General features: G+C 40.6%; 1 protein-coding gene and 1 long non-coding RNA gene across 2 annotated transcripts in view; one reads left to right on the top strand and one right to left on the bottom strand.

Annotated features, from left to right (window-relative positions):
• The first annotated feature begins 4,759 nt into the window (after positions 1–4,759).
• On the top strand, positions 4,760–8,804 carry LOC122458195. Its single transcript, XR_006278100.1, has 2 exons — positions 4,760–5,916; positions 6,138–8,804. It is a non-coding gene; the product is annotated as an uncharacterized LOC122458195 (long non-coding RNA).
• The window catches only part of CCNYL1 (cyclin Y like 1), a 54,365-nt gene continuing 34,182 nt past the window's right edge, over positions 6,497–26,679 (bottom strand). The window contains 6 exon segments of the mRNA XM_038421560.2: positions 6,497–6,817; positions 10,060–10,222; positions 17,211–17,278; positions 17,280–17,378; positions 20,431–20,551; positions 24,905–24,955. Coding sequence (XP_038277488.1) covers positions 6,701–6,817; positions 10,060–10,222; positions 17,211–17,278; positions 17,280–17,378; positions 20,431–20,551; positions 24,905–24,955 — 619 coding nt within the window. The 3' untranslated portion in view covers positions 6,497–6,700.

The raw sequence follows: 26,679 nt of genomic DNA, 5'->3' as shown, positions 1-26,679 counted from the left end.
GCTAGTGGAATCTCACCAGAAGTCCTCACACAGGTTATAAACAAAGCCTTCTAAGGAAACATTACAGAAATGGGGGGGGGGGGGGGGGGGGGGGAAGAGAAAGAGGAGAGCTTGGGTCTGTGTGGTTTTTTTTTTTTTTTTAAGTCACAGAAAAGAGGGTAAACACACTAGCAGATCAAGAGTTGCTTTTAAGGCAAGTGTTGCTGTTGGCTTGTGTCTATAACAGCTCCTGTAAAGTGCACTGCCCTGCCCGTTCAGGGTTACACCCCATAGTTAGAGCATAGGCCTTACTATAAAATGTACTGGTTTTTTGACTTGGAATAGTGTCAGGTCCTTATCCAGCAATAAACTCAAGCACCTGTCTCTCACCTCTTAACTTACCAGTTAACACAGTCTACCACGTCTCAATCAACTAAGAGTATATGCCACTCTCAGTCCTATATCCAGATTTGGTGCAGACCCACATAATCTAAAGACAGACCCTGGAAATCTTCCTCAGCAGGAGGTAACATCTCATTTTGAAAGGATTCAGTCTAAAAAGGTACTGATGCTGTAGGAAGAGCGTTTAAAATAGGAAGACAAGGGGTTAATACTTGCTCACTTGTGACAAATCACTCAGCTATCCAGTTAGCTTTGAAGTGTGCACACCTAGCATCCAGACTGGATTTCTGTCACCTGAGCAGCGCTATCAGAAGTGATCTTAAACAAAAGATAGTGGACAAAATGCAGATACTGACCCCCAAGATTACGATTCCAAGGCACCAATACCTGTCTGGCCATTCTCCATCAATGCACAGAAGATGGTCAGAGGGACTGATCCTGCTGTGCGTCAAGATCCACAACTTCCTTTGGGCAGCACCTCTCAAAATGGGGCCTTTTCTGATAAACTAGGGCACACCCACTTTCTTTTAAATACACGCTTTAAAACACACACTGGGTCTTGCCTTGTTCCAGCCTTCCCCTTTCCTGGAGTCTGGCATGCTCTGGGATCTGGAGGCCTGGAGCTGCATGGGGAGTTAGAAGCCATAAGGGAATAGGAGGTATGCAGAAGTAGCACACAAGGTTTCAGCACAGCACTGGTCCAGAGTTCATCCCTATGGATGGGGAAGGAAGCTGGTTACTGTACATGGCAGGTTGCTAGTCACTTGAGGTAGTCAGTCCCTTACTAACAAGTAAGGTATTGGAATAGTTTATCCCACAATTAGGCATCTCATCACTAATCTAGGGTGCGTTCCATCCTTATCTGTCTATTCAGACTAATCTCAGGGAAGCTGCTGCCTTTTCCATTGTCTTGTACAGCACCAGTCACAGCACATAAGAGCTGGCAGGGTTAACTCAATCCCTTCTCTTTCTGAGGTAGATACCACCCCCCCCTCCCGCCCAGCTGCCCTCGAACAAGGCATAGCCTTTACAGACTGACATTAGCCTAATTTGCCACCCAGTACAGCAAATCAGCAATAGTTCAATGGAGCCACAAAGGTGTGTGTGACAGGAAGATCAGGTCCAATGACCCCGAGCGCCTAGAACTTCTAAGATACCATGCACCATGAGAAAGGAAGGTAAACATTGTGAGCGTTAAGGACAACAGTGACAACACTTTAAGAAAAGAGGGGTGTAATTTGGTGCACTCTATAAACCCTTTCTGCATTTAGCTCTGGCATGCCACTTGGCAGGAGAACATGTACCACATAAGGATGGATATATTTCTTACAAAAACTGGGTACAGGTCACTCAAGAACTACACGAGTGACAGGGAATGGATCACTTGATGATTACCTGTATTGTTCATTCCCTCTGGGACACACTGGCCACTGTCAGAAGACAGGATACTGGGCTAGATGGACCTTTAGTCTGACCCAGTAAGGCTGTTCTTACATGGAAATTAGGTCTGAACAGATACTACCACTTCCTTTCTGGTGGAGCTCTCTCCACTACTCAGATCTACCCTTCAGCATTGATCAGCAGCCGTCCCTACTTAAGTGCTTGGAGCACACTCTGTAGCATGTACTCCACCTCTCCTTCAGCGCTTGCCTGAAATCACTCCCTTGTCCTCTTCCACTTGCCCACATTATGCCTGTTCTTGGTAAAAATATGGGTGGTGTTGACATTTATTCTATCCTAGGAGTACCTGTCCCCCTTAAAGTGGGTTTGGTGGGTCTCATACCAAATTGCCTTAGCAACAAAACACAATTTCTGTATCTAAAGGGAAAGGTTGCGCTGAAGCAAGTTTGCATTCTATCAGACTAACCACATATCAATGAATGGTTGGTAGAGTGTTTGATCTCCACCTAACACTAGTTGTGGATGGAAGCTGAGTGGATTCTACTAGCCTGCACTGAAGCAAGAAAGCAGCTGGGCAATTTGCTGCCAGCAATTGAGTGTCATAGCTACGACTAGAAGATGACAGTGTTGCAGCTCAATAAAGATTTAAGTACCCAACTGTTGGATTGGTGGGCATTTTTAATTGGGTTCTCTATACCCAGTACACATAGCCCAATGCACACACTTATCTATCCTGCCAGGCTGGCTCATAGGCAGAGAGAAAAAGAATTAATTTGTCCTCTATAATAAAATCCCATTATTGTTTTTAAATGGACATTTCCAATAGTGATTATGAATAAGTTCCCTCCCAACACCTGCTGTTTCAGAAACAAGACGTTGCTGATACCATCTAGGGAGCCTTTTCTAAAACCATCAGGTTTCCAGAGGAAAAACTGGATGAGATTCCCTTTGAAACACGCAGATGCTGTCTCTCCTTAAGGCGTCTTACAGCACCAAAAAGCAAAATCCAACTTCTTTGCTTTTGTGTGTATAAAAGGTCCAAAAGATTTAGTATCCAGATTTTTCTGAGGTTGAAGAGCAGATTTTAAAGGTTTGTCTTTGTGGTTTTGCTGGAAAACTAGAGCACTGGAGTGGGAGTTCAATCCCCAGTTAAAGGGGAACAGATGTTGCCAGGTTTAATTTCTCACAAGCGGTTGTCAGTTCTTTTGTTAACTCCTAATAAACTCTTTAAAACAATTAAAAATCACTTCCCCCTCAGTAGCTCAGATTTCAGTTTGATTATAGCAAGTCTCACTAGTTCTCAGTCAACCACCACCAAACTCCTCCTGCAAAAACAGGGTAGTAAGACTTGCTTTTTTCAAAGAAAGCGTTTAAAATATTCTGGCCTTTATACATCATGAAGCAGCAAAAAAAAAAAAAAAAAAAAAAAAAAAAAAAAAGCGTACCTTTTAATCCTCCCTACGTCATTTTCAATTGCTTTACATCTTTGCATTAAAAGCTATGGGTAAAGAGACTCAAAGCATCTATAATATAGAACTATGATCACCTACACCTAAAATGAAGAACACTGAATATCAGTAGAAATGCAGAGAACCTAGGAAGTATCTTACTATGTAGAAATTTCATACAAGGGTTTTTCATAGGTTGGAGAGAAAGGTGGGTGAAGTAATATCTTTTGTGGGACCAACTTCTGTTGGAGATGGAGACAGGGTTTTGAGCCACACAGAGCTCTTCTTCAGGTCTGGAAAAGGTCCAATAAAGATATTACTTCACCCACTTAGTCTCTAATATCCTGTGACTGACAAAGCTATAACTACACTGCATGTAGCATCAGTAGGGGTTGGTCACCAAAGGCTGGCTGAACCAAAGTGGATTTCCATGGGGGGGGTGGAAAGGGGAGAATGAGCATTCTGACTGGTAAGTAGCAATTTGTTAGCCAGTCTGTCCGATTAATGCATCAATGAAAGTTGATTCTTAAGGTAAACTGACTTTCAAATTCAGATTTCATCTATTTTGCATGGGTCATCAGATGCTCCATGCTGTTGCAGCACCACATATCCTGCATGATACTTGGTAACTTAAAATGCACTGAGCAAAGGCAGCTCCTTATTTCAGTCGGTTATGAGGAGTCAGATACAATCCTAGCCTTCTGTGAGAGCCTGTACTAGCTACACAAAAGATTAGCAATACGTCCGGCAGATTCAGATCACTTTGTGGGGAGTTCTTTTCCGATTCTCCCACCCTGTTAGGGAGATGTCTATTGACACATCCTAGGATCGGTCATGTGCCTACAAACCAGGATCATAAATCTCTTTTCTTACTGTGCTATTACATCCTCACTATTTCATCCGTCAAAGAAAAGGTGAATACCGGGTACAGGTGATTCTTTCCTTAGAAGTTCACACACCTGCTACGTGTATATCCAATCAGCAAAATAAACAGAGGAAAAGTGCGTTATAATCACCTCATATAAGCCAAAAAGTTCAAATCAGGTTGCAGAGTATTAACTAAAACACACACTTGTAAGAATTAGGTTACAGGTCAACCTGAAAGCCAGAGATTGGAAATTACAAGCGCTAACCTTGTTCCAACATAGATTCAAAAGGAGGACTAATGCAGCAGTGTGTGACAAGTTACCTCCAGAAAGTTTCCTTCCTTTAAACCAAAATCTACCAGTCACCATCAGTTACTTAAACATTATTGTTCACAAGATTTTAACAATAAAAAGGACCTGGAATCACAGAAATTGTCAGTCAGTCAAAACCTTTCCTTCAGCTTAAAACACACAAACCACAGTTGACTGCAAACTCTATGACCCTAGCAGACACAAAGCTGTTTGAAACTTCTAATAATATTCATTTTTGGCTCCTAAGAGGTGGTAAGACAAAAAATTTAATCAGCTCATATTGGGGTGGATTTCACACACACCATAGAACTAAGATTTGGTGAGATTCTAAAGTAGCCACACAGGGCCAAGTCATCATTTTAATCTGTTCAACAAGTCATTTTCAAACAAACTCAGAGAAAATGGTACAAAACATTCTAACCACCTTTAGCTTTAATTAAAATAGAGTTTATTATTAGCTTTTATTTTTTTTAATACAAACATGAGAAAGGAAAACCACCTGAAGATGTAGCATTATTTTCAAAATTGAATCGTGATCAATACCTGAAGTTCCAAGTTCCATGATTGCGGGCCCTGGAGCTGGTAGATTTGCAAACTTTAAAATACTTTACATATTTAAATAGTTTGAATGCTGCCAAACTGTTATGCTCAGAAGTCCCTAATCTCAAAGGCATGGGGACTGATAATTTACAGGACCTTGGATGGAAGCAGGGTTGAACAAAATTTGTCCTAGGAACTAATGTTATTCAGTATGGCACAAAGTGCCTAGAATCTATCTAGAACTGGGAGAAGGAGGTATATAAGGGCTAGTAACAGGAAAAGTCTATTAATACTTATCCTGTTTAGAGTTTCAAAGTCTGAAAGGAAACTCCATCCCAAATTCTCATTCTAGAGGAGTAAACTCTATCTTCAGGAAAAGCAGAGTGGCACAAACTATAATGTTCCCTTCTCCAAAAAAAATATGTCTGTCAACTTATACATTTGGGATTTGTTTTTTTAAGAACTCCTTTGAACGAAATCTTATGTGCTAATTGGGAATAAGTATCTACCCCACTGGTGAGTCCAGGATCCTCAAACTCACTACTGTCCCACCACAAAAAGTAAACCCCCCCGTCTGAAAGCAGGAAGTCTAGGGGAACCAAAACAGATATAATAATCTTAGCATCAACTTTGTCAGAACTCCACTGCATAAAGCACAACGGATCTGTAGTGGAAGAATTCAGAGAAGCAATGCAGTAGGCTATTCATCACTGGATTGCCACATGGTTTGGGATAGTGACATTGTTTCCAAAACAGCTCTCATTCAGTGCCTCAGAAAGATATACAGGATACATATTTCCAAGGCAGTAGTAAAAGTATTAGAAAGTGAGAAGCACCATAGTTCACAAGAAATGCAGCATGGACCCTATACATTTGAACAATCAATACGTAACACCATTTCTCTGCTTCCACCAAAACATTCAAAATCCTTTGACAGTCTCTACCGGAATGACACTGCTGGTACACAGGTTTCAGGAGTAGCAGCCGTGTTAGTCTGTATTCGTAAAAAGAAAAGGAGTACTTGTGGCACCTTAGAGACTAACAAATTTATTAGAGCATAAGCTTTCATGAGCTACAGCTCACTTCATGCATTCGATGAAGTGAGCTGTAGCTCACAAAAGCTTATGCTCTAATAAATTTGTTAGTCTCTAAGGTGCCACAAGTACTCCTTTTCTTTGCTGGTACACAGTTATTATATCCTGCTCAAACAGCTCCTTGGTTTTGAACTCATCACCAATAATAGCAGCTTTTGAATAGCAAAAACCCTTTAACACTTATCTATGCTACTATTTCAAGCTCCAGAGTGGCTTTATACTTGGTTAGAGTCCTTTTTTCTTTTTCTTAACACTGCATTCACTCAAAGGCAAATGCAGCAAGATTCTGGATGAAGCGGAGAAGAGGGAAGAACACTATCGTCATGTGGTTAGTGTTTAAATTCTAAAATTTAAAACTACTCATTATTAAAAACCTCATTGTTCACAGCTATAGGCCTACACAGTAAGCAAACATCTGTGGGGGGAGGGGAGAGCTTGTTTTTGCACCTCTGGATACATTAAAAGGAGGAGCACTGATTTGACAAGGTCCCATCTTTTGAATGGACTATGCTCCTCAGACCCTGGGGTCTCTAGGCTGGTTTTATCCTTCCTTCCCTTACTGGAAGACACCATCACTGCTGGCTTATGTGCATGGAGTGATGGTATTCCTCCGGTTCATACGTACGCTGGCTTCACGGTGCTGCACCCTTCTCTCCCCTCAGGAGAGGATGGCATTAGAACGACGGATACCAACTAAATTATCAGCACTGAAAGATCGTCTCATAGCAGCTTTGGACAAGTCTTTGTATTTGTCCTCACAGAGCCTGGAGATAGCCTGTAAAAATAAATTCAGATACAAAAGAATGAAAGAGTGAATTAGAAGTGTTCAAACATTTTAAAGAAAGCTCTTACAATGGCAACACTAATGGACCGAGCACTTACACTGCTTATATCTTTCAGTGACGCTACTGGCTGCTGCCCTGGGTATGCAATTACAAAAAAGGCCTTTTGTTGAGGGAAAACATTAAGGGGCTGTAGAAACTGCATCTTTAAGGATCTCTCCCCATGTTCACCCATATCATTATTAATCACAGGAGATTCTGATTTTTAAATGCAGTTAAATCTCCACATCTCTAAGCAACTTAAATCTTATACCAGCCTCTACATCTTAATGGAAATCTTGGATCCAACTTGAAGTATGTGTGTTCATGTGCAAATTACACTCAAAACTCCATGTAAATAAATGGGGTTTGGAGCCCAGGCTATGGATATGAGGCTCAGGAGGGATTCTAGAGATCCCCAAGCCCTGAAGGAAGAGGTTACAGGTGGCTGCTGGTCCCCCCAGCTCAACACAACCATCTAGGATTCTTTGGGTGTATAGTGGAGAATTTGAAAGGGAAATTTATTAGGGCTGGTGTTTTTGCCCTTCCTGAGCCAGCCAATTTTTTTTTTTTTTTTTTTTTTTACACTGACGTTTAAACCAGCACAAAGGTTTGTGAATCCAATAAGGAGATCCCGGTGCTGAACTGTACAGTACCATCCACCCTGCTTTAGCGCAGGTAATGTCCTATTAACACAGGTCTGAGAATTTTATTTAGTATTTGAACTGCTTTAACTAAGCTGCAGAGTAGCTCCGTTTATTGAAAGATTAAAGCAGCATGTACACGGGTGCAGTTATTCCAGTAGTGAGATTCCCATTAAATCTGTGTGTCAACTAATTCGATTAGAAATGCTTCAGGACAGCGTTTCAAGCCCTGATTGGGGCCTTTTGGGGCTATCATAATGCAAATAAATAAATAAAATAAATAAATAAATACAGAAGGGTGTCACTTTCTATCTGTATGCTAAGCCATTACTATTAGGCTTAGAATGTCAGTTGAGTGTATTAACTTCCATTAAAAATTTACCACCATCACCAGATGAGCTTTCACTCATTCAGTAAAAAGACTGCACCTTCCCTCTAGGGTAGCACCCATTCTGCACAGCCCAATATTCTCAAAGTTCAAAAGGTGAGCAGCGCTTCTCAGCATGAATAAATTGCTAAGTGTATTCTAAAATAATTATTTAGATTTCTTTCTGTCAACCTCCTTTTGGAGGCATTTATTTGGCTCACGAGTGGCACGTTTTGAGATACTGGCTGCACAAGCCCCCGCTGCAAGACCAGACAAAACCTCTCTGGCATTAATGCTAGCATATCTATCATAAAGGAACCTGTGTGTCACATTAAGACCCACTCCCCCCTATGGAGCAGATCAGTTTTCAATCTGCTGGAATACTAATTCACTGCTTAAGACAAGCTCCCAAACTGACCTTTGTGTGTTTTTAAGCGAAAGGCAGGTTTGTTTTTAAATTCAGAAACGTTTAGCAAATACTTTGAAAAAATATTTACTGCATATCTTGTCATTTAGAACGTTTACAATTTACTTACACACACACACACACACACACACACACACGAGTATGGTGTAGCAAAATCATATGCTATACTGAGAACCATTCAGTGAAGTAATACCGAACAACAGGTACCCGAATATTTGCAACAAAACTGGGGCTCACACCTGTCCAGAAGTCATCCACTTCTGCCTATGTACTGGCAGATTAGAGAACAATTTTCTGTCGAATATAGTAGTAGTAGTATTGGAGTGCTCAAATATAAAAAAAACCTTAGTTTGTAGTACAGTGGTACCTGGAGCCCCCATCCTGGACCTGGACCCCGCTGTGCTAGGCGTTGTACAAACAGACATTCCCTGCCCAGAGCTGCACTCTAATCACAGAAGCAGTTAGTGACAGTATGAGCTTTAACGTTACCTAAAAGGTTAAAACAAACACAAAACACCCAAAAAGCAAAACAAAAATCTGCAGAAAAGTAATGAAGTGACAGAGCACCATTGTTAGGCATGTCTTGTCTACCATTTCAAAAGTAAGTTCAGTAAGTGACTCCCCCTGTAATGCTCCTGGATGCCACCATTCCTGAAATGGAGGTAAGAACCCAGCATGCTGCATAATTTCTGCGGTGTAGATAAAAAGTGGTTTGAGCCATGGATGAAAAAGTGGTTTGTGGGGCCAAGACTAATGTAGCAAAACTCTATTACAAAAGGGGCTATCGGACCTTTTAGTATCTACACACAGTCTGTTTTTAAGGTCTCAAATTAAAGACCGAAAACTGCATGGACCTGTTATACATCCAGTCAATGTATCTACCTCAGAAAGAGAAGGGATTGAGTTGACCCTGACAGACAGGGGTCCCTAGTAATTTGTCATTCAAATGGTTCTCCTTGCATAGTACCCCAGTATCATGTTAAAGCAACCATGAAGAAAAGTTTGTGCTGTGAAAAGCAAGGTCTATTTTAATTATGTGAACTTGAATACTAGAGAACAGTAATGGAGATCTTGAGCAGTCATAAGGACTCTCTGGCAGGAGGTGTTTTTACTAGCCAAGTTCCGCTAGGTCAGTAATGGTACATAACACTGAAAGTGGAGATTTAAGATGATTTATAAAATAGTGCTTCCCATTGATAAAGGGATATTAGTTCACCGTGATTTGTTTTCAAGTTGTGAAATGAAACTACCACCTTCACGGTTGCTACCAAACATCCAATTTAATAATCATAATTAGGAGCATTAAGAGCTCCTTTAAAGCTAAAAGGAGCTGTGCACTGGGTGCTATGGAAACCTGCAGCCAGTATAATTTCAACAGGTTTGAATAGGATGTTTTAGGGTGCTTGGAAAGGAGAAGCGACCAGGGAAAGAGAGAAACCGTCCATTACGAATACAGCTTTTACAACTAAGTGGCCTAGCCGAACTACAGCTCCAGAAACCGATGCCTCGTGTTTTATTTAAGGACCCAAACAGACTGTAGCCCCTCTTAACTCCTGTCTCCTCAGGATATTTGCTTAGGTTATAAAGCACCAATGTGTTTTACAAGTGATAACTGTCATTATTAAGGGATTAAACCTCTCTAATACACTACTCTAAAAGCTTTTTAGTTTTGCTAACCACCACATAATACAATTAGCCAGAGATGCTGTTATTATGCAGACACAGGCGTGCCCAGCTCACCAAGTCTCAGGCCATTACCTCCAGTTTCTGTGCTCTCTCTTTACTAAGAGGCTCCAGCAGAAAATTCAAGTTGTTGTCATCTGCTAAGGAGCGAAGGTCAAAGTAGTATTTGGCATAAACACTGGCAGGAACATTGATATTAAACTGCAGCAGCTCCAAGAAGTGTCTTTCCATCTCATTCCTAAAAAGGGTAGTAGGGAAACAAAGAAATGGGATTCAACATTTGCAACCAAGTCAAGCTGAACAGACCACAGGTCACTTTCACAATTACCGGTTTTACAACAGTCCTTCAAATTATGTACTATTGTAGACTAACACGGCTGCTACTCTAAAACCCAATGGATTACTTCGCTAGTGCTCAAAACAAGATACAGCTTCTGAGCCCCTGCACCTTCAGCTTAGGGAGAAAGATTATTGCACTGTTGCACACTCACTCTACTGACTTAGAAGGTTCATTCTTCAGACTTCCATTAGTGCAGCTGTACAAGTCCTACTCCATTCTCATCTCTCATAAGGCCCCACTATAGAAGTCAGATGAAAGGAATGATGTATGCCATTTATTAGCTCTGAAGAACTTGCAGACATTTCCACCGGGCTGATAACAGGAAGGGGGTTTATTGAAGTAGAAGGGGACCAACAAAAGGAGTAGTCATATCACCACGGCAACAAATGGATCTATGAAGAGCTGCCGCTATTATCTCAGAGAAAAAAGCCTCTTGAGGCAACATGGATTCATCTCCAATAAGTAAATAAATAAGCAAGCAGCATTAGGTGGGAAAAGGACTTTTCTTCTCAATGGCATTAGGCAGGATAACAAAGAACTTGTCAGAGCACAGGCACTAGTTCTGACTCACTATGCTATCTGTAGTGTCCAAAATATTTGGGGGGGGGGGGGAGACAAAAACAAAACGCGTTCTTTGCCTATTGCAGATATCGAACAGACCAGAGATATTTTACAAAGAAATAAAGAGTTTTAAAAATTAACCGGTACCTCGAATAGGCAATTAAGTTCAATGCTGACTGAACAGCACCATAGTTCCCAAGAATAATACACAAGTGAGCAGATGAATAGACAAATTATATGCAATTTGAAAGGTAAGCCACAAAAATTCAGTAAGTTTTCTTGCTCTTTGGAAGCTTTTAAGATGGATGTTTTACCCACCGGAGGGAAAACAAATCGAGGAATCATCCAGATTGTGTCTTGGGTTGGATGGCTGGTCTCATAATGCGAATAAAGTAGCTTTGTGTTTGTTTCTAGCAGGGTGGACTTGACTCCCATTGAACCTACTACCAAAATTAATTTCCTGTTCATATGGTCATAAGCCTATAGAAATGTAAATCAGATAATGTTTTGATGATCAGCTGATCAGGGCTTGATTTATCCCATGAATAAATGCTCTTCATCACCCCTTTTGTTCTTGCTACACTAATACATTTTAATTGTATAAAAATACAATACTTCATAGGATTAAGAAGTCTATTAATGACAGTTTAAAAGAAAATCTAGCAAAAGCATAATACCCATGCATTTTCTGTACAAATGTAGGTAGACAAAAGAATGAAGAGCACGTTCCCTCCTTTGCACAATGTAATTTACAGGATTAGCAGCTGCATGGTTAATTTTGTCACTGATTAGACACAAACTCCATCAAGGCAGAAAAGTTTATAGCAAAGAAGAGTTTCCAAATATCAAATTAATTTTCTTTTATCTTTCAATTAAGAAATTAGAAAGTGTCTTTTGGTCCAAACTTTCTGCTGGGGAGATTGAGGCGAGGCAGAGGATGACGATACAGAATGTTGATGCTTTACTTTTGGTCATGTTGCCTCTCTATTTGCCCTTCATATCAAAATTAAATTCATATGCCCTTGAGAACTTCAGATAGCATTCACTTTCCACAGCCCCAAAAAGCTAATTTTTAACAGCTAACCAATGCATTTGGGACCTTAAGTACTGTACCACACTGCAAAATTAAGCACTTCAGTGGCATTATAAATAGGGGAAAGTGAGTTTATTCTGCAATATGCCTTCTTCTGTGGCACTGCTTACTTGGTTTATAAGTGGCTATAGAACTGTAAAGCACCTTTTTCATCAGTTCTGCAATTACCACTCTCAGGTAGGTAGGGGTGTGAAAGAAAGATCAATCATAGTCCTCGATCTTCCAAATTTCAGCTCAGAGAAAGTGAAGCATACAGGCTACTAGGAGTCAGCTACGTCGAACAGCTGTAGAGAGTGAAAGGCTTTATTTGCACAAAAAAGTTGCACCAAACTGATTTAAGTAGAACTGGTATAAACCCTTGTGACACAAACTGATTTAGGAGTGTTCACATAAGGAATTACACCAGTTTAGTTAGATCTGTTTCTAAATTGATTGAGGGCTTGTCTACACAGGGAAATTTACCAGCAGAATAACTATAGCAGTATAATTATTTAGTATGGGTCCCCGGTAAGTTTCCCCATTTAGAGAAGTCCTTAGTTAAAATCAGAGCAGCTTGTGTTTAGATATGGCCCAATTGTTTGGAAAATAAAAGTTGCACTGGGATTGCTGCTCTGGTGTCACTCAAACAATAGGGCTCTGCTTAACATTTGCAGCAAACTTAGCACTTGCTACAAAGCTGTCTCCAACATCAGAACATGACCATTTCTGAAATTCTTTCCCAAGTATTTCACTCAGTAGGATTAACATACAAAACTTAATTCCCACCATTGGAAAAGTAGTTTAAAAATAGCAGAACAGCTAATATTGGCAAATAAATACACTGCCAAGTACTAATTAAAGGGGCACCGAGATTGAATTGGGCCTAAGTTAGGTTTGGTTAAGAGGAAATCACTTCCCAGTAGCAGTTTCCTAAAGATCTAGATCACATTAGGCCACCACAATTGGGTCTGTTCTGCACAAACTCCAAGCTCAGAGTTCTAAGCTTCTAGTTTCAAGCAGAGGCCAACCCCTGCAGTGAAACATAAGCCACCTCCTAGAATGCCAGCTCCTTTCAAGCCAATGGTGGAAAGTTTTCCATGTGCACGAGAGACTTGATCAAAAAGAGCACAGAACCTTCAACTCAGCAACTGTCCACACTAGGGAAAAAATCTAAAAAAATTAACTTCTTTTCAGTCCTACGTCCATTCAGTTTGCTCCTAGCAGGGTTAAAGGATGAGATGCTGACTGTTAATAATCAGCAGGATTCCCCAGCATTGCCAACACCAGTTCAGCTGTACCAGTGATACCCATGTGAAATTTTTCAAGAATGCCATTAGCGTAGACAAGCACTTTGAGGTAAGGTGAATGGTGATTTATCACAACTGGTATCTGCTAAAAGAACACCAGTTCCACTTCTCCTCCAAAACAGTCAGTCAATGGAGCCCCATTCTTGAAGACCTGTCTGCAGGAAAGGGTGTGGTATAAAACAAGCAGTGACAGAGTAAAAGCCAAGGGAAATACCCTGAACTGTAACAAAGGAATGTTTTTGGTGTGAAGGATGATAAAACACAAAGTTGGTTGGTTTTAAAAGGATCATCATCTCAAAACACTTTTCTAAGGTTTTTTCTTTGGAAAGTACAATTACTATGTGGGAAGAGAAATGTGTGACCCTGGTTCTCAAAAAAAAAAAAAAATCCGTGGGGAAAAAATCCTGTAAACCAACAGGTCAAATTTTGAGCCCTAGTTTGAGGCTGAATCCAAAGTACAGTGCTTAGGGAACATATGCAGAGTACGTCACATTTCTGCATTACAAAGCTACCACTGAGAAAGAAACCAGATGCCTACTGTTATAGCACACACAACTGCCTTATGCTGAATAAGGCTGAACGTGTACTTGGAATTATAGCTCTGTCAGGCTGTTTATTATTATTGTTAACACACAGAAGAGCTAGCTAGAACCTGGAGAAGTGAAGCACCGAATCCAGTGTGAAGTTCCCCATGTACAATGCTTTGTGGATCCTCTGAGGTGCTTAGATACCATGACGATAAATAATTGAGAACAGAGATAAAACCAAGATTAACTAAAATATAATTAAACTGCTGCTTTGAAAATGTTCTCTTGGAGACCAAGCCTATTGGAGTTGTAAATTGAAATCAAGAGCTGATGGGTTTTGAGAGCTTAAGTCCTCGCCATATAAAAGCCTAATGACATTGGTTTTGGGGAGAATGGCCTTTTCTAGAACATTAGCAGGTTGATTAAAGGTATCAGTTAAAACCACCTTCGTAGGAAATTTAGTATTTGTCCTAAGCACTACCTTATTTGAATTAATTAAATAAATGGATTAGTCCCTGGAGCTTGATGTTCAGTTTGACATGAAGTCACTTCTACGAGAACAAAAACAGTAATGAAGTACGAGAAAAAAAAAAAGAAACAATGGGTAGAGATGCAAATAATATCAGGATGTTCATATTAATATAAAATGTCATGCAGTTTAAGTGCACCAATCACCATACAAATCCAAACCCCAGGAGGGATTACAGAAGGAGTGATCTACTTTTAATGCATGCGTAAAGCCAAATAGCTGGCCAAGTGAATTCTTCAGAAAGTATTCCAGCAAAGGCTTCCTAGTTACGGAGACAGATAGCCACATCAATTTACCTCAGTCAGGTTACCCCACACATCCAAAGGAAAGGTTTCCTCTGCTCTTTAGCTACCCTACCTGCTATTTTACCTCCCTGAATTCTTCTCAATCTACCCACAACAGGTAGTTCAGTTGATACTCTGCACTGGCTTTCATATTGCTACCCTTAAAAGGCTGGTGGGGAAAAGCAGCAAGATGAAGAATCTTCCAGACTGAGGATTCCCACCTCGTGTAGACTATCTGTCCTGAAACCTGAAGTGTTTAAGACTTCACATGCAAGATGGGCCTCAGCCTGTCATCCTTTGGGGAAATAGGAAAGTAGCTAGAATAAAATCTTCCCCTTTTCTGATGGGCTTTCAGGAGGGAGTGGTTGCCTGTAGTCTCAAACTGCATTCGCAAGGGGCAGTTTGGAGAATTCTCTGAAGCTAATTAGTCCTGCTAGCTAATGCCTAAGAGGCACAAATCCACAGCAATGCAAGTTTACTGGGGACATGTAGGGACACCAAAAGCCTTTTTTACCTCCAACAAAGATCCTCTGATAGAGAGAGACCCTGGTAGTCTGACTGGTTTCCCTCCTCAGAAACCTTGACGCTATTTCTTGTCTTAGGGCCTCGGAACACACTGCTTTTCGCAGGAAGGCAGAACCAGTTTTGGATGTAGTAAGCAACCCTGCAACCAGACTCATGGGCTGGCTTCTGCCTGATGCAGTCTCTTTATGCCATACTTGATTGGAAGAGGACTGGACTGAGCGAGCTTAGCATCTGCAACTAGCCTTTAACTTTTTCCTAGAAGATGTTCCCCATCCGTCTTTTGGCAGATCCTTGAATTTCTGCTGAACATGTGTGTGAAGTCTTAAAAAAGACAGTCTTGTTCTCATGGAAACATCAATACTGTAAATAGTTTATCATACTATCATCTCACTGATGTCAAAGGAGACAGATACCACTGCTGTCTCTACAATGCCAAATCAGCTTTTTGAGAACCTTTATTCTGTTTGGGAAGAGAAACTAACAAGTGCCTGGGCTGTCTAACACAGCTCTAGTTAGCATCTGTCCATGAAGTACAGACTCAATGCTTCCAAAGCACAGGAGACAACTAGGTCTTAAGATACCATGTCATAAAGTGGTTTAGTGTAGAAATCTGATGCAACATGAGTTCAGAACAGAAAAGAAGGCATCAGGCTGATCGATGCTTCCTGCTGTCTTGCACCAGAAATCCTGCTGACGAAGCTGAGGAACCTGAAGGTTTTGACCAGTTGCTTGCTGAAGTTGAAGTCAGCATAGGCCAGTCTTAATGCATACTCATCTTGCAGTTCAGAAGAAGAAACATTTTGCTAAACAAAGAGTCTGAATCAATCCCCACTGAAGTAGTATCAGGGGGACATGTAGGGACTTCAGGACGTCCTAAGGAAAGCAATATATTGGGTCTTTCTGGCCACTGAGGAGCTGAAAGGTTGGGATGCCCTATGATGGGAACACACACAAGGTGCCAAAAGAACTAATGACAGCTGGTCACACATGGTCAAGAGCCTTTAAGGCCTTCTGAGCAAACTATGCATCTGAGTAGGCCAGAAGAGATTCAGATAGTCAGGTCTTGACCTGAGCGCCTCAGGTAACATGTGAGGAAGAGTCATTGCAAAACCAGTCATGAACTGCTGAGAGGCAAAAATACAAGTCTAGCTTCTACACGAGGGACACACTGTGACTGTTCAAACATTCACATAGTTTTGTAAACGGAAAAAGTATTATCCCCCAACCCAACTCTTCTTCACACATTTTACCCATCAATACAAGCACAGAAGAACACAGCAGGAACTGTGGGGCTCAAGGCCTATGTGTAATCACAGAGGGTGGTTCACAGTTTCCTAAGATTTGCTATGGAGAACATGAGGCAAAAAGAATAGGCAAGAGAACAAGTTTATTTGTACAATGAGGCAGTACAGCTGAAGAACTGATTGCAGAGACCACGGCAGAGTGCTTTCAACAACTCATTCAGAAGAGAAAGGCAGTCGCAGTACTAGGGGTGCCTATGTGCCACAGTAGGTTCTGGCACAAGATGATACTTGGCTTCTGGACTAAACAGAAGGGGGTGTTCCTGATTTGGCTGAAAGCTGGAATATGGATCCGGGAGTGAGAAATCACAACTAATCCTGAAAGCTCTTACAAAAAAATCCAAAGCAACAAAAAGTATTTTAATTCAATTCTACTTTAAATTTCAATGGATTTTTTTTTAAAAAGTCCATTGTGTCTATAAACAAAGTATTGTTTAATTGCACTAGAAACGGAAACCTGAAAGTGGTATCGATTAGTAACTAGCTTGAGGTTTTTGTTTTTTTTTTAAATCAGGCTAAGGGAAGTGAAAATGGCAGACAGCAAAAATTAAAAGTTATTGTAACATCAATATGGACTTGTTCTAAGAGAACGCTTTTATCTGGAGTTTCCCTGTTAACAGACAGATAATTCTACTTTCAAGGGAATGAAGCCTGACAACGTGAACTATTTCAATTCTCCATACTGCACACCAGCCTTAGAATGGACAACTTTACAATAATGGCAGCTCTCCAAAAACACTGTTTTAAGAAAGCAGCAAATTGACCAAACTTGCAACTTACATGTCCTCAACCGTAATGTCCTTCAATATTTGGCAGTAATCCACATTCCACACAGCCTGATCATCCCAAAACCTTAGAAGCCAGCAGAATAGCTCCTAGAACTATTCTTTTCCAGTTACTAGGACAGATGTCAATCTCCGCATAGGTTAAGAGTCTTTCCAAGTAAACCTACAGAAAGAGAACTCATCTTAGACATCTCAATCTGAAGTTTGAGTTCCAAACAAGTGTTCAGTTGGATTTAATTAGACTTTACCAATTATGTTCATTTATTTATCCCATATCCATTAGCTACCAGAATTAGTGGCTATTACTGAATGTTAGCATTCAGACTTTCAAAAAGATTACACATTCCATTTTAAATACAAGACATTAAAGGACTGAATGATCCTGAAGTGCAGGAATACAACTCATGAAGTAAACCAGTTTCTAACAATAAGCTCTGCTGCACAGTAAGACTCATGATGAAAGTCATTAACAACAGTGTGACTTTTTCATTAATGCCAATCCGGGATTATTAACCACTCCACTCTAATGCATTAGCCTTCTCTCTTCATGGCTGGGCTGGTGTGTTTAAAGCAAGAGAGTAAGTATTGAGATCTGCATTTAAGCAAAAATTTTCACAGCCTTAAGCTGTATTGCATCTATTTGCCCCCATGCCTATCATTATGGTATCCAGGTTCCTTCACATCACATCTCCACTTCAATCTGAATGAAACAGATTGTTAGCCACCACACACACATCTCAGTAAGAGCTACCCTCACGTCTCAGCTTGCCGCACTGAGAGGTAGGTGGTGACAAAGCCACAAGTAGAAAACTTCCAAAGTTCCAAATGGATTTCCTACCTCCTCAGATGCAATTTCTAACAGCCCCCAAGCAGCTTTAATCTCAACTGTTTCCTTACGGACACTGCGTTCCTACAAGTACATGCTGTTTACTCCAGGGCTACATGTGCCAAGCAGCTGACACTTTTATAGAAAAAAATTACTTTTGAAAAAAAAACTCTACTTGTGAATCTAGATTTTAAACTCCATTCACAAGTGGTGTGAGGGCCTGGAGAGAACTATAGCTTAGTGATCTCAATGTTTTCAATACTTTTTCATCTATTCATAAGACTTTTTGAATGGAAAAAATGGACTCTAATAAATAGTGAATTAACCTTCTGCTTGTAGGCTGAGACTGGAATCCCAAAGTTTTTCCAATAGCTAATAGAGCCACCTACTGGCTGAAGTGCACTTTTTAAAAACAAACTTCTTTCAGCTCAGGGGAATGCTAATTTCCGAGTATTTGTATTGGCCAGAATGCCTGAGGTCAGATACAGCCTGTCCTGTAAAAATGCCTGCGTGCTTTAGGAAAGCAATACAAAATGCTTATAGAGTTTCAGTAGCTCAATGTAGTTATTTAGCCTTCTTGGTCACAATGTTATTACATCATTCTTAACTTTAGGAGTCTGCTTCTTGCCACACTCATTTCTGTTACCTCTTTTTGGTTGCAATTCTTTCCTCCTCTACTCATCTCTGCATTATTGCTTCCTATACCAGATGTGAAACTAAACTGAAATTATCATATAGTTTTAGTAGGCAACCAACGCCAAATTTCAGTAGTCTCTCATCCCCAGATATTTATATAAGTTAGGAAGTGATTTTTTGGGACAATCAGTGTCAATCTTCAGTTTCTTTATCTGCCACACTTTTCAAAGTCTCATGGCAAGAACATAATGAGATGGTTGTATGTTTTGGATGGGTTTTTTTTTTTTGTTTTTTTTTTTTAAAAAGGTACTATCAAATATACCTGGAAGCAGTCAAAGGACTGAACTTACAGCTGGATATTAATAAAACTGGAGGAGGGGCTCCAGCATTGCAAGGGCAAGGTGGCTCAAGCTGCTGGGATTCTACAGAGTGCTGTTCCTGGACCCACTTAGGGGCTCTATCATCTACCTCCAGTCTCTGGCTAATATACATCTGATAAACTAGAAGAGGCCCACCTCCTCAATTGATGGAAGGGAAATTGAGTTAATTCCCCCCCAACTCTAGAGGTGTTTAGGGTGGTGGTCCATTACTGTATCTTCCTCTAAATTCCCAATTCTGCAAAAGGCCTCGACTATATTATACACAACCACATTTTTTGTTTTCTCCGCCACCAGTACATAACTCCTCTGTCCCTCTGGTATCATGCAGAAGCAGAGTAAATATGACATGGTTAGTTTTACTGTTGCTCACAGGTTTCTGAATAAACCAGTTACATTCAGTGCACTGTGGCTTGGAAAAGTCATGAGCAGCAAGGGCTCCTCACTGCTTCAATTTACCCAATAATGCATCTTATTCACTGTAAGGGCAAGTAGCTTATTTTAAAGGAAAGCTAAAATGCTGTGAAACTGATTACTTAAGATCACTTTAGAAAAGTTTCACTGCTCTCCAGGAAATTATCCTACATACCACTGGTGAATGGATTTTTCAAGCCCTGCCTGCATACCTCAGGAGAAATGAGACGTGATGTCAAAGGCCACTGGCCTTCAGCCACCTTGTAAAGGAAGGTCACTGCTACATCTGCAGTTAAGAAAAAGTAGGGAAGTCCTATACATGAATTTGAAGTTAACGTGCCTGACTGACAGTCTTGGAAACCAAATACTGCAGATATCACATGGGCAGATATCGCACGCTTCATAGTGCTTCTAGGATTTAGACAGCAGTTCAGTCAATTCAATCCTAGGCATCTGTGCGACGAGAAAGGGCAATAACTTTCTAATGTGGATATTTCCCTTAAGAATTACATTGAAGCCACAACTCAGTTCGTATTGGCCAACCAACAGCCATTCAATAGTGGTTGTTTTAATATCACTACTGACGGGCCAGATTTCAACCAGTGGCCCAGGGGTTAAAGTGCCATAACCCTGTCACCATTCCCCTATAACTGCATCTCACTAGTAACTATTCACTTTTCATTAATAGTATCAAATTGGAACAAATGGTTCATTTACAAAACTGATCAGACCTCAATATGCAGACACAGGAAAGGAACTGTAAGTGCCATTCCTGAAATATCAGAACCTTATAAATAAATGTTACAGCTGATTGATCAACACTGATTTGCAGTTATATCTGCATTACGTCCAGACAGACTCCTTTTTCAATTTCGTCTACCTTCTATCAGCAAAGTTTAATCAACTTGCTCAATGGAAAAGAAATGTTGACAGATTGAATTGAATGACCGAGTATGTCTTACCAGTGTCACTATTGCACATTCAGCCGTCAGCTGCGCCGCACTAAAAAGCGTCCGGTACAAAACGGTAATGTGCTTGTGATCAGGGTCATGCTTGCTGTAGTCATCTGGAACTTCTTTCCCGCTGAACAGAAAATGCCTAGAGTTAGTCACTGCACTTCTATGTTTATTTGGAACTGCTTTTTACAGCAATACACTATTGTTTCCTTTCACCAGTCTGAAAGACAAATCTACACAAACTTTTGCTTTGGAAAGAGAAGAAACAAATCCTATACAAACAGAAGCAGCATGGCCATACAAGTAATATTAAGAGAGGCCTCTAACAAAAGTAATAGTTTTACCTGGACTTTTGTAGTCCAATTTTAATTCACATTTTCTCCTATAAGAATATAGGTTTGAATGAAAGGCAGATGATTGCTTCTGTCATCCTGAAGTTACATTTCTTGGTTATATCCTTGGAGTGATGATTAGAAGTACATAATTTTGACAGGCAAGATGGTAGGTAACATTCTTGGCATATCTATGTCCACATTGCATTTTTTCTATATCCACACAGCAATTACATATACATCAGGAATCCCTAAGCATTCGGCTTCTCTGAAAGTATCATGCAAGATTTTCACTGCTCTGCATGAACTACCTAGCATGATGCAAGGGAAATTCCAAGTTCTGAAAGGTAATTCTTCCCTATGGCAAGAAGGTAAGAGCATGAACCGACCCCATGGGGGACTAACTCATCCATGGAACCTTCCTATTTAGCAGGAAGAAAAAATTCCATCCCAAAATAAGCCACAATCACAATATTGGAGCACTGACTTTTCAAAAGAAAGTGAAGCTCTATACAGATACCTCATAAGGTTTCCCTCCAGGCTGAGGGGGAGGGTGGTGGATGAGAAAAATCCTGCAAATGATGCCAGAAAAACAAAATTAAAAGGTAACTATCCCTTCTTTAAAAGATAGGATCCGTCAGGGATTTACTCCTGGCAAAAAGGAAGAAGTTTAAAGGAAATCCCAAAACAGTTTCAGTAAGACAAACCAACAGCTACAGCAAGGCCAAAGCCAAATATAAATGTTTTAGAATATGGGAGAAGACAGGCATAAGGATTAAGACAAAAACAATCAAAGTCTTCAAAAATTGGCCCAATCACGTATAGGACATCTGGTATCCAAAACTTTATGGTGACATGAGAGAGTTTGGGCTCTCCTATTTTAGGAACAGGTTTTGCAGGACTGAGATGAAGAGTTCTTCCTCGAGTCCAAAGCAAAGCAAAAGGCAGCAATGTATGGGGTGAGAATTGAAAGCTGCTTTGCATATGTCCAACAACATTCTTAACATAGGCAGGCAGAGGCTGGTCTGTGTCTGATCAAATGAGCTGACGTTGTCCTGGCTGGCTTCAAACTAAGCTTAAAAAGCAACCAAAAACACAAGCCATCCAGAAAGTCAGACGTGGTGCTCTTATATAAGAGATGTCAAAAGAAATAAGACTGATGAGAACAGTTCTTGCCAAATAGAAACCCAAGCCCTTTTGACAAACCACACATGAAGAAAGGCCTCTCCAGGACAGGCATGCAAACATGGGAATAATGCCAGCAGGAGGTCATCTGAATCAGAGGCCATGCCACACACACCTGATGCTGAGCCAAGCTCAGGCCCTTATGCCCTGACTTTGAGCTCCTATCATTTGTCTAGGGAAATGACAACCTGATAAAAGGTCTCTGCCCTGAGGTCCACCTGCCTTTTGGCCATGAAGGCCAAGTTGTCTATAATGTAACGTTTTACCTCTGCATACTGGTTAACCTGTCAGGACAGATTCCAGTATCAAATATCAGGTTTCCTGGCTTCTGTTCTTCCATCTGGCCAGACCATCCACAACCAGCAAGATTTCAGGTACAAGGTGGAAGACTTAACCAAGAGTTGTGCTCAGCACAATATTTTCTCAGCTGCCTTTGAGACAGGGCCAGTGGTGAGAATATCTACCACAGCTTCACTCATTGATCTGAAATAGGGTACAACTTTATTGGACAAGGATCAATAACTAATAACCCGGAGAGCTCTGATGACACACAATATAGTTTTAAGGAGAACATCTAAGGTGGTACAGCACTCAGATGGCTAGGTCTGGTTCTGAACTTGTCTAGAGAGGAGAGAACCTTTGGGTATGTCTACACTGCAATTAGACACCTGTGGCTGGCCCATGCCAGCTGACTCAGACTTGTAGGGCTTGGGCTAAGGAGCTGCTCAAATGCAGTGTAGAGGTTTGGACTTGGGCTGCAGCCCGAGCTCTGGGACCCTTCCACCTCACAGGGTCCTAGAGCCCAGGCTCCAGCCTGAGCCTGTATGTCTACACAGAAACCGAGCAGCCCCTTAGCCCGAGCCTAAGTGAGCTTGCACAGGCTGGCCTCAGCTGTCTAACTGCAGTGTAGACAAGTGCTTTGAAGCAGAGCTATCCTAAGTTAAAGGCTTTAGCAGCTGAGAGTCAGGGGCAACTAGTCACTTGGAACCTCCTGCTGATGCTCCTTTAGAACGTAAAGTCTTGTTCAAGACGGACCAGACCTCAGCACTACTGACTCAAAATAGACCAGAGGATATTGGGAACTCTGCAAACGGTGAAGTTTCTATCTTTGTAAAGGATGATGTTGGACTCTGATCTCTGGGCTGAAAGGGAAGCAGAGTCTGAGAGGGCACAGTGGCACTGGCACAACCCAAGTGTCCAGCTGTCAAACCTGACTGCCATACAATTCAAGGATTTCTTCTTCAAATCACTGAGCCAGATTCATAAGTTTCTGGGGTATTTAAAGGAGGGAAGAAAGGATGCTTTTCTCCTGTTCCAAGTGGCTGAAACAGAGGATGATATCCGAAACAGACAAAGGAATTCTAAAAGCAAGTAGCAGTGGAGTGAGTGAACTTTAAGGCAAAGCTACCTGAAGTGCCTGACACTGGAAATAAAACACAGGACACAGAATCAAGATTCCTCAGAGGCTGCTGGAGCATGGAATCCTACTGATGATCTTAGGCCAGCAGATTCAGGAGAGAAATAAAGTGAAGAAAAAAGAGTTATGATCTGACTGGAAGGCAGGGAGGGTCATGGAAAAGGATATCGGGAACAGTCAAAGCTGGACAGGATGATACTGAATAGTGTGGTACTGAAACATCTGCCGAAGAGATACAAGCAGGAATGTAAAATTTCAAAGCTTAATCTCTGTGGTGACAAGTGATCAACAGGCAAAGGTGACCTGCACTCCTACTCATCATCACTGTCTTCAGGGACAGAAAAGATGTAGAGCTTGCAGATTTCTGCCTACCTCACACATGGAGTTGAGACTCCTCTATGGAAGGTATCTTTACAGAATAATTCTTTTGCCAATTTAACTTCTTTTAAAGAAGTTTTAGATACTAGAGGTCAAACGCCGCCACTACACAGACACTGTAAAGAATGATTTGTAAAGTTACTTTAAAAAGTATGAAAACTCAGCTACTGCAAGTCAATACACACACCCAACACCAGAAATATCATTTATATTTTTAACATTAATAGTTATGCTAATACTAATGCATATTTTTAGGATCTGGCAGGAAGATTAATCAAAGCTGTATCCGTTTAAATATTTGAAAGGCAATTTTTTTTTTTTTTAAACCACAAGTCTTTTAAACCAGCACAGGCACTTCTAAGTTCAATCCTGATGAAAAGGAAAACAAAAGTAAATGATTAGGACTCTGCAAGGCAGTCAACTTGACACCACTCAACAACTGCATGCTGAAGCACACAGTCTTCAGCTCAAATCTACTATCAGGTTTATACCTTAGAAGACTGTCTGTAAATAGGAGCATGAAAACTAATAACTTTAGAATAATGTTGAATGCCTCAAACTGCCAGGATAAGAGACGTTAAGCGTATTTACTTTAAAATTTTGCCTTTCAGGTTCGTTAAAGGCCAGGACTCACCGTCTCCTGCTTTGTGTGATGCTTATGAACTATGTACTCCTATTTGCTATCACTTAAAGGTTAGGCACAAGGCTATAAAGGTAAAGCATGCTTCCTCCAAATGATTATACAGCCTTAGCAAGTGCTTGCATGAAATAGTGTTAAAACAAACAAAAAACAGACACAGGGAATAGTAAGAATCAGAATAACATGGAACTAACATAATGCATGTTAAATGTCACCACTTAACTTTTTTGTCACATCTTGTTCTTCAAATACCATGAGGAAAGTGAAGGGTACACCTGCAATTGCCTATTGACATAATAGTTGGTCGTCTAGTCATAAACCAATTTGGTTTTAGAAGCTCCAAGAGGAGAAGACCACATATCTTTGCCTGCACTGAGATCTATATTAACAAAAAGTAATTAAAAAAAAAAAAAAGGTGATTTTGCTCTTTTGAAGTGAATGCTATTTATATTGGATATACAAGACCGACAAGGATGAAATAAATACATGAGTAACAACACAAAAATAAGCTCAAGAAATTACACTTACCGTGAGAGGATGCGATTTTTCATCAAAATATCCAATGATCTGACTGAATCTCTATCAAACAAGAGTATGCATTTACCAATGGAGATTAACTTATTGGCAGAGCAAGCATTTGATACTGTAAAAATGTTCACCACATTAAAGCACATTTTTTAGTTTTGCAGAGTTTTTCCTGGAATTTGGCACTAGGTTTTGCTGTAATCCTATAAGCGTGATTATGAAGGGATTTTCCATAACTGAAAGAATTTAATAAGCAAAATCAAGCTAGCTGTTTCACATGCTATGTTCTCACTACCAGAAATTAAATTAAGTATCTGCATAAAGGCCCTAGAGTTGACATTATATTAAATGTCTTACTGTATAGGCTCTTCTGAAACAAACTCATCTCATTATAAAGTAACACTTCTCATACAGTCATACGATGTATGCTGCAGCTAAATATAATGCGATACAAGCCCTGGCAGCATGGTGCCAATGGACCTACTGCTAGGTCTTTTGCCGCAAAAAAAAACAAAAACATGTTTTTAACATTGAAACCGCTAACTTGAGTGAGCTGTCTTGATGTAAAAGCCTAGCAGAGACAAAGCACAGGTGGTTTGCACTCAGTGTAGCTAGTTGAGACAAACCCCACGTGAGGGCTATAGCTTTAACCTCAACTAGTGGCATCAAGGCAAAAAACTACCTTCACCTTGTCTCTACTAGGATTTTACAACAGAGTTAACGTGAGTTAACTATCTCAATGTCAAAAGCACCTTTTTTCCAGGGAAGATATAGCAAGCATTATTGAGTGACTCCCTCAGCTGCAGCTACCCCTGGGAGCTCCTATTGGCCCTGTCCTCACTAGGAAAAATGGTGTCATTAATACATGTTAAAATCCTAGTACAGGCAAAGCCACTACATTTTTAACTTGTGTTAGCTAATCAAAATAAAACCTTTGCTCCCCAGAGTCTCTCTCAGCCAGCTAATGTTCGTAAAACTACAACAGCCTTGCCGAGAGTAGAATTTTAGCATGCTAGCTAACGTGCTTTAGAAAATGCACCTTTTTTTCTAGTAAAGGAAGGCCCTGATGTATTTTTTTCAATTGTGTTAGCTGAATTAAGTTAGCTGAACATGACTGAAAAGCCCTCTTACTGTTCCTCATGATGCAGGCTAGCGCATTTGAAGCCATGTCGCTGGCCACACTGAAACCTAGGGCTTCCCCTAGACTTTAACTAGATTAGTTTAACATATGTTAAAGGCAGTATGTCTCGTCTACAAAAGACTTGGTACGTATCAGCATGTTAGCTAACATCACATCTTAAATCCTAGTCTATACAAGACCTCAAACATGAAAAGTGCTTTTCAAAACATGTTAGCTCATTGAGTTAGTGTAACAGTGTTAAAACTGCCCCATTTTTGCCCATCAAGAAGAGTGGATACCTTTCAAGGATATTCTCCCCTCCCTAAGAAGAAGGGCTCTGTAAAACCTGTAGGGGTGAAGTTAAGATTACATGCATCCTTCCCTCCACCCCACGCCACTCTTGGGGCTGCCCACTCTCCATCCTGAGGTTTTTTTTTTACCTCAAATTAATCTATTCATAATTGATCAAGGCAGTTTATAGGATTGTAGAGCCTAGCCTAGATAGTCCCCCAGACATTTGTGGTTTACTCTAGGGACTAGTCTCTGCCATCACACTGGCAGTTCTCTCAAGGTAGTAAATCTTAGGTAAGCCCTCTAGTGAAAGAAAGACTGCAGCAGATCCCAACTCTACCAAAGTGACATCTCACAAAAAGGGACA

The sequence above is a fragment of the Dermochelys coriacea genome, chromosome 11 (assembly GCF_009764565.3).
Source record: "Dermochelys coriacea isolate rDerCor1 chromosome 11, rDerCor1.pri.v4, whole genome shotgun sequence".
In the NCBI taxonomy this organism is placed as follows: Eukaryota; Metazoa; Chordata; order Testudines; family Dermochelyidae; genus Dermochelys; species Dermochelys coriacea.
Note: the sequence above shows the minus strand (reverse complement) of the source record. Positions and strands in the feature narration are given on the sequence as shown.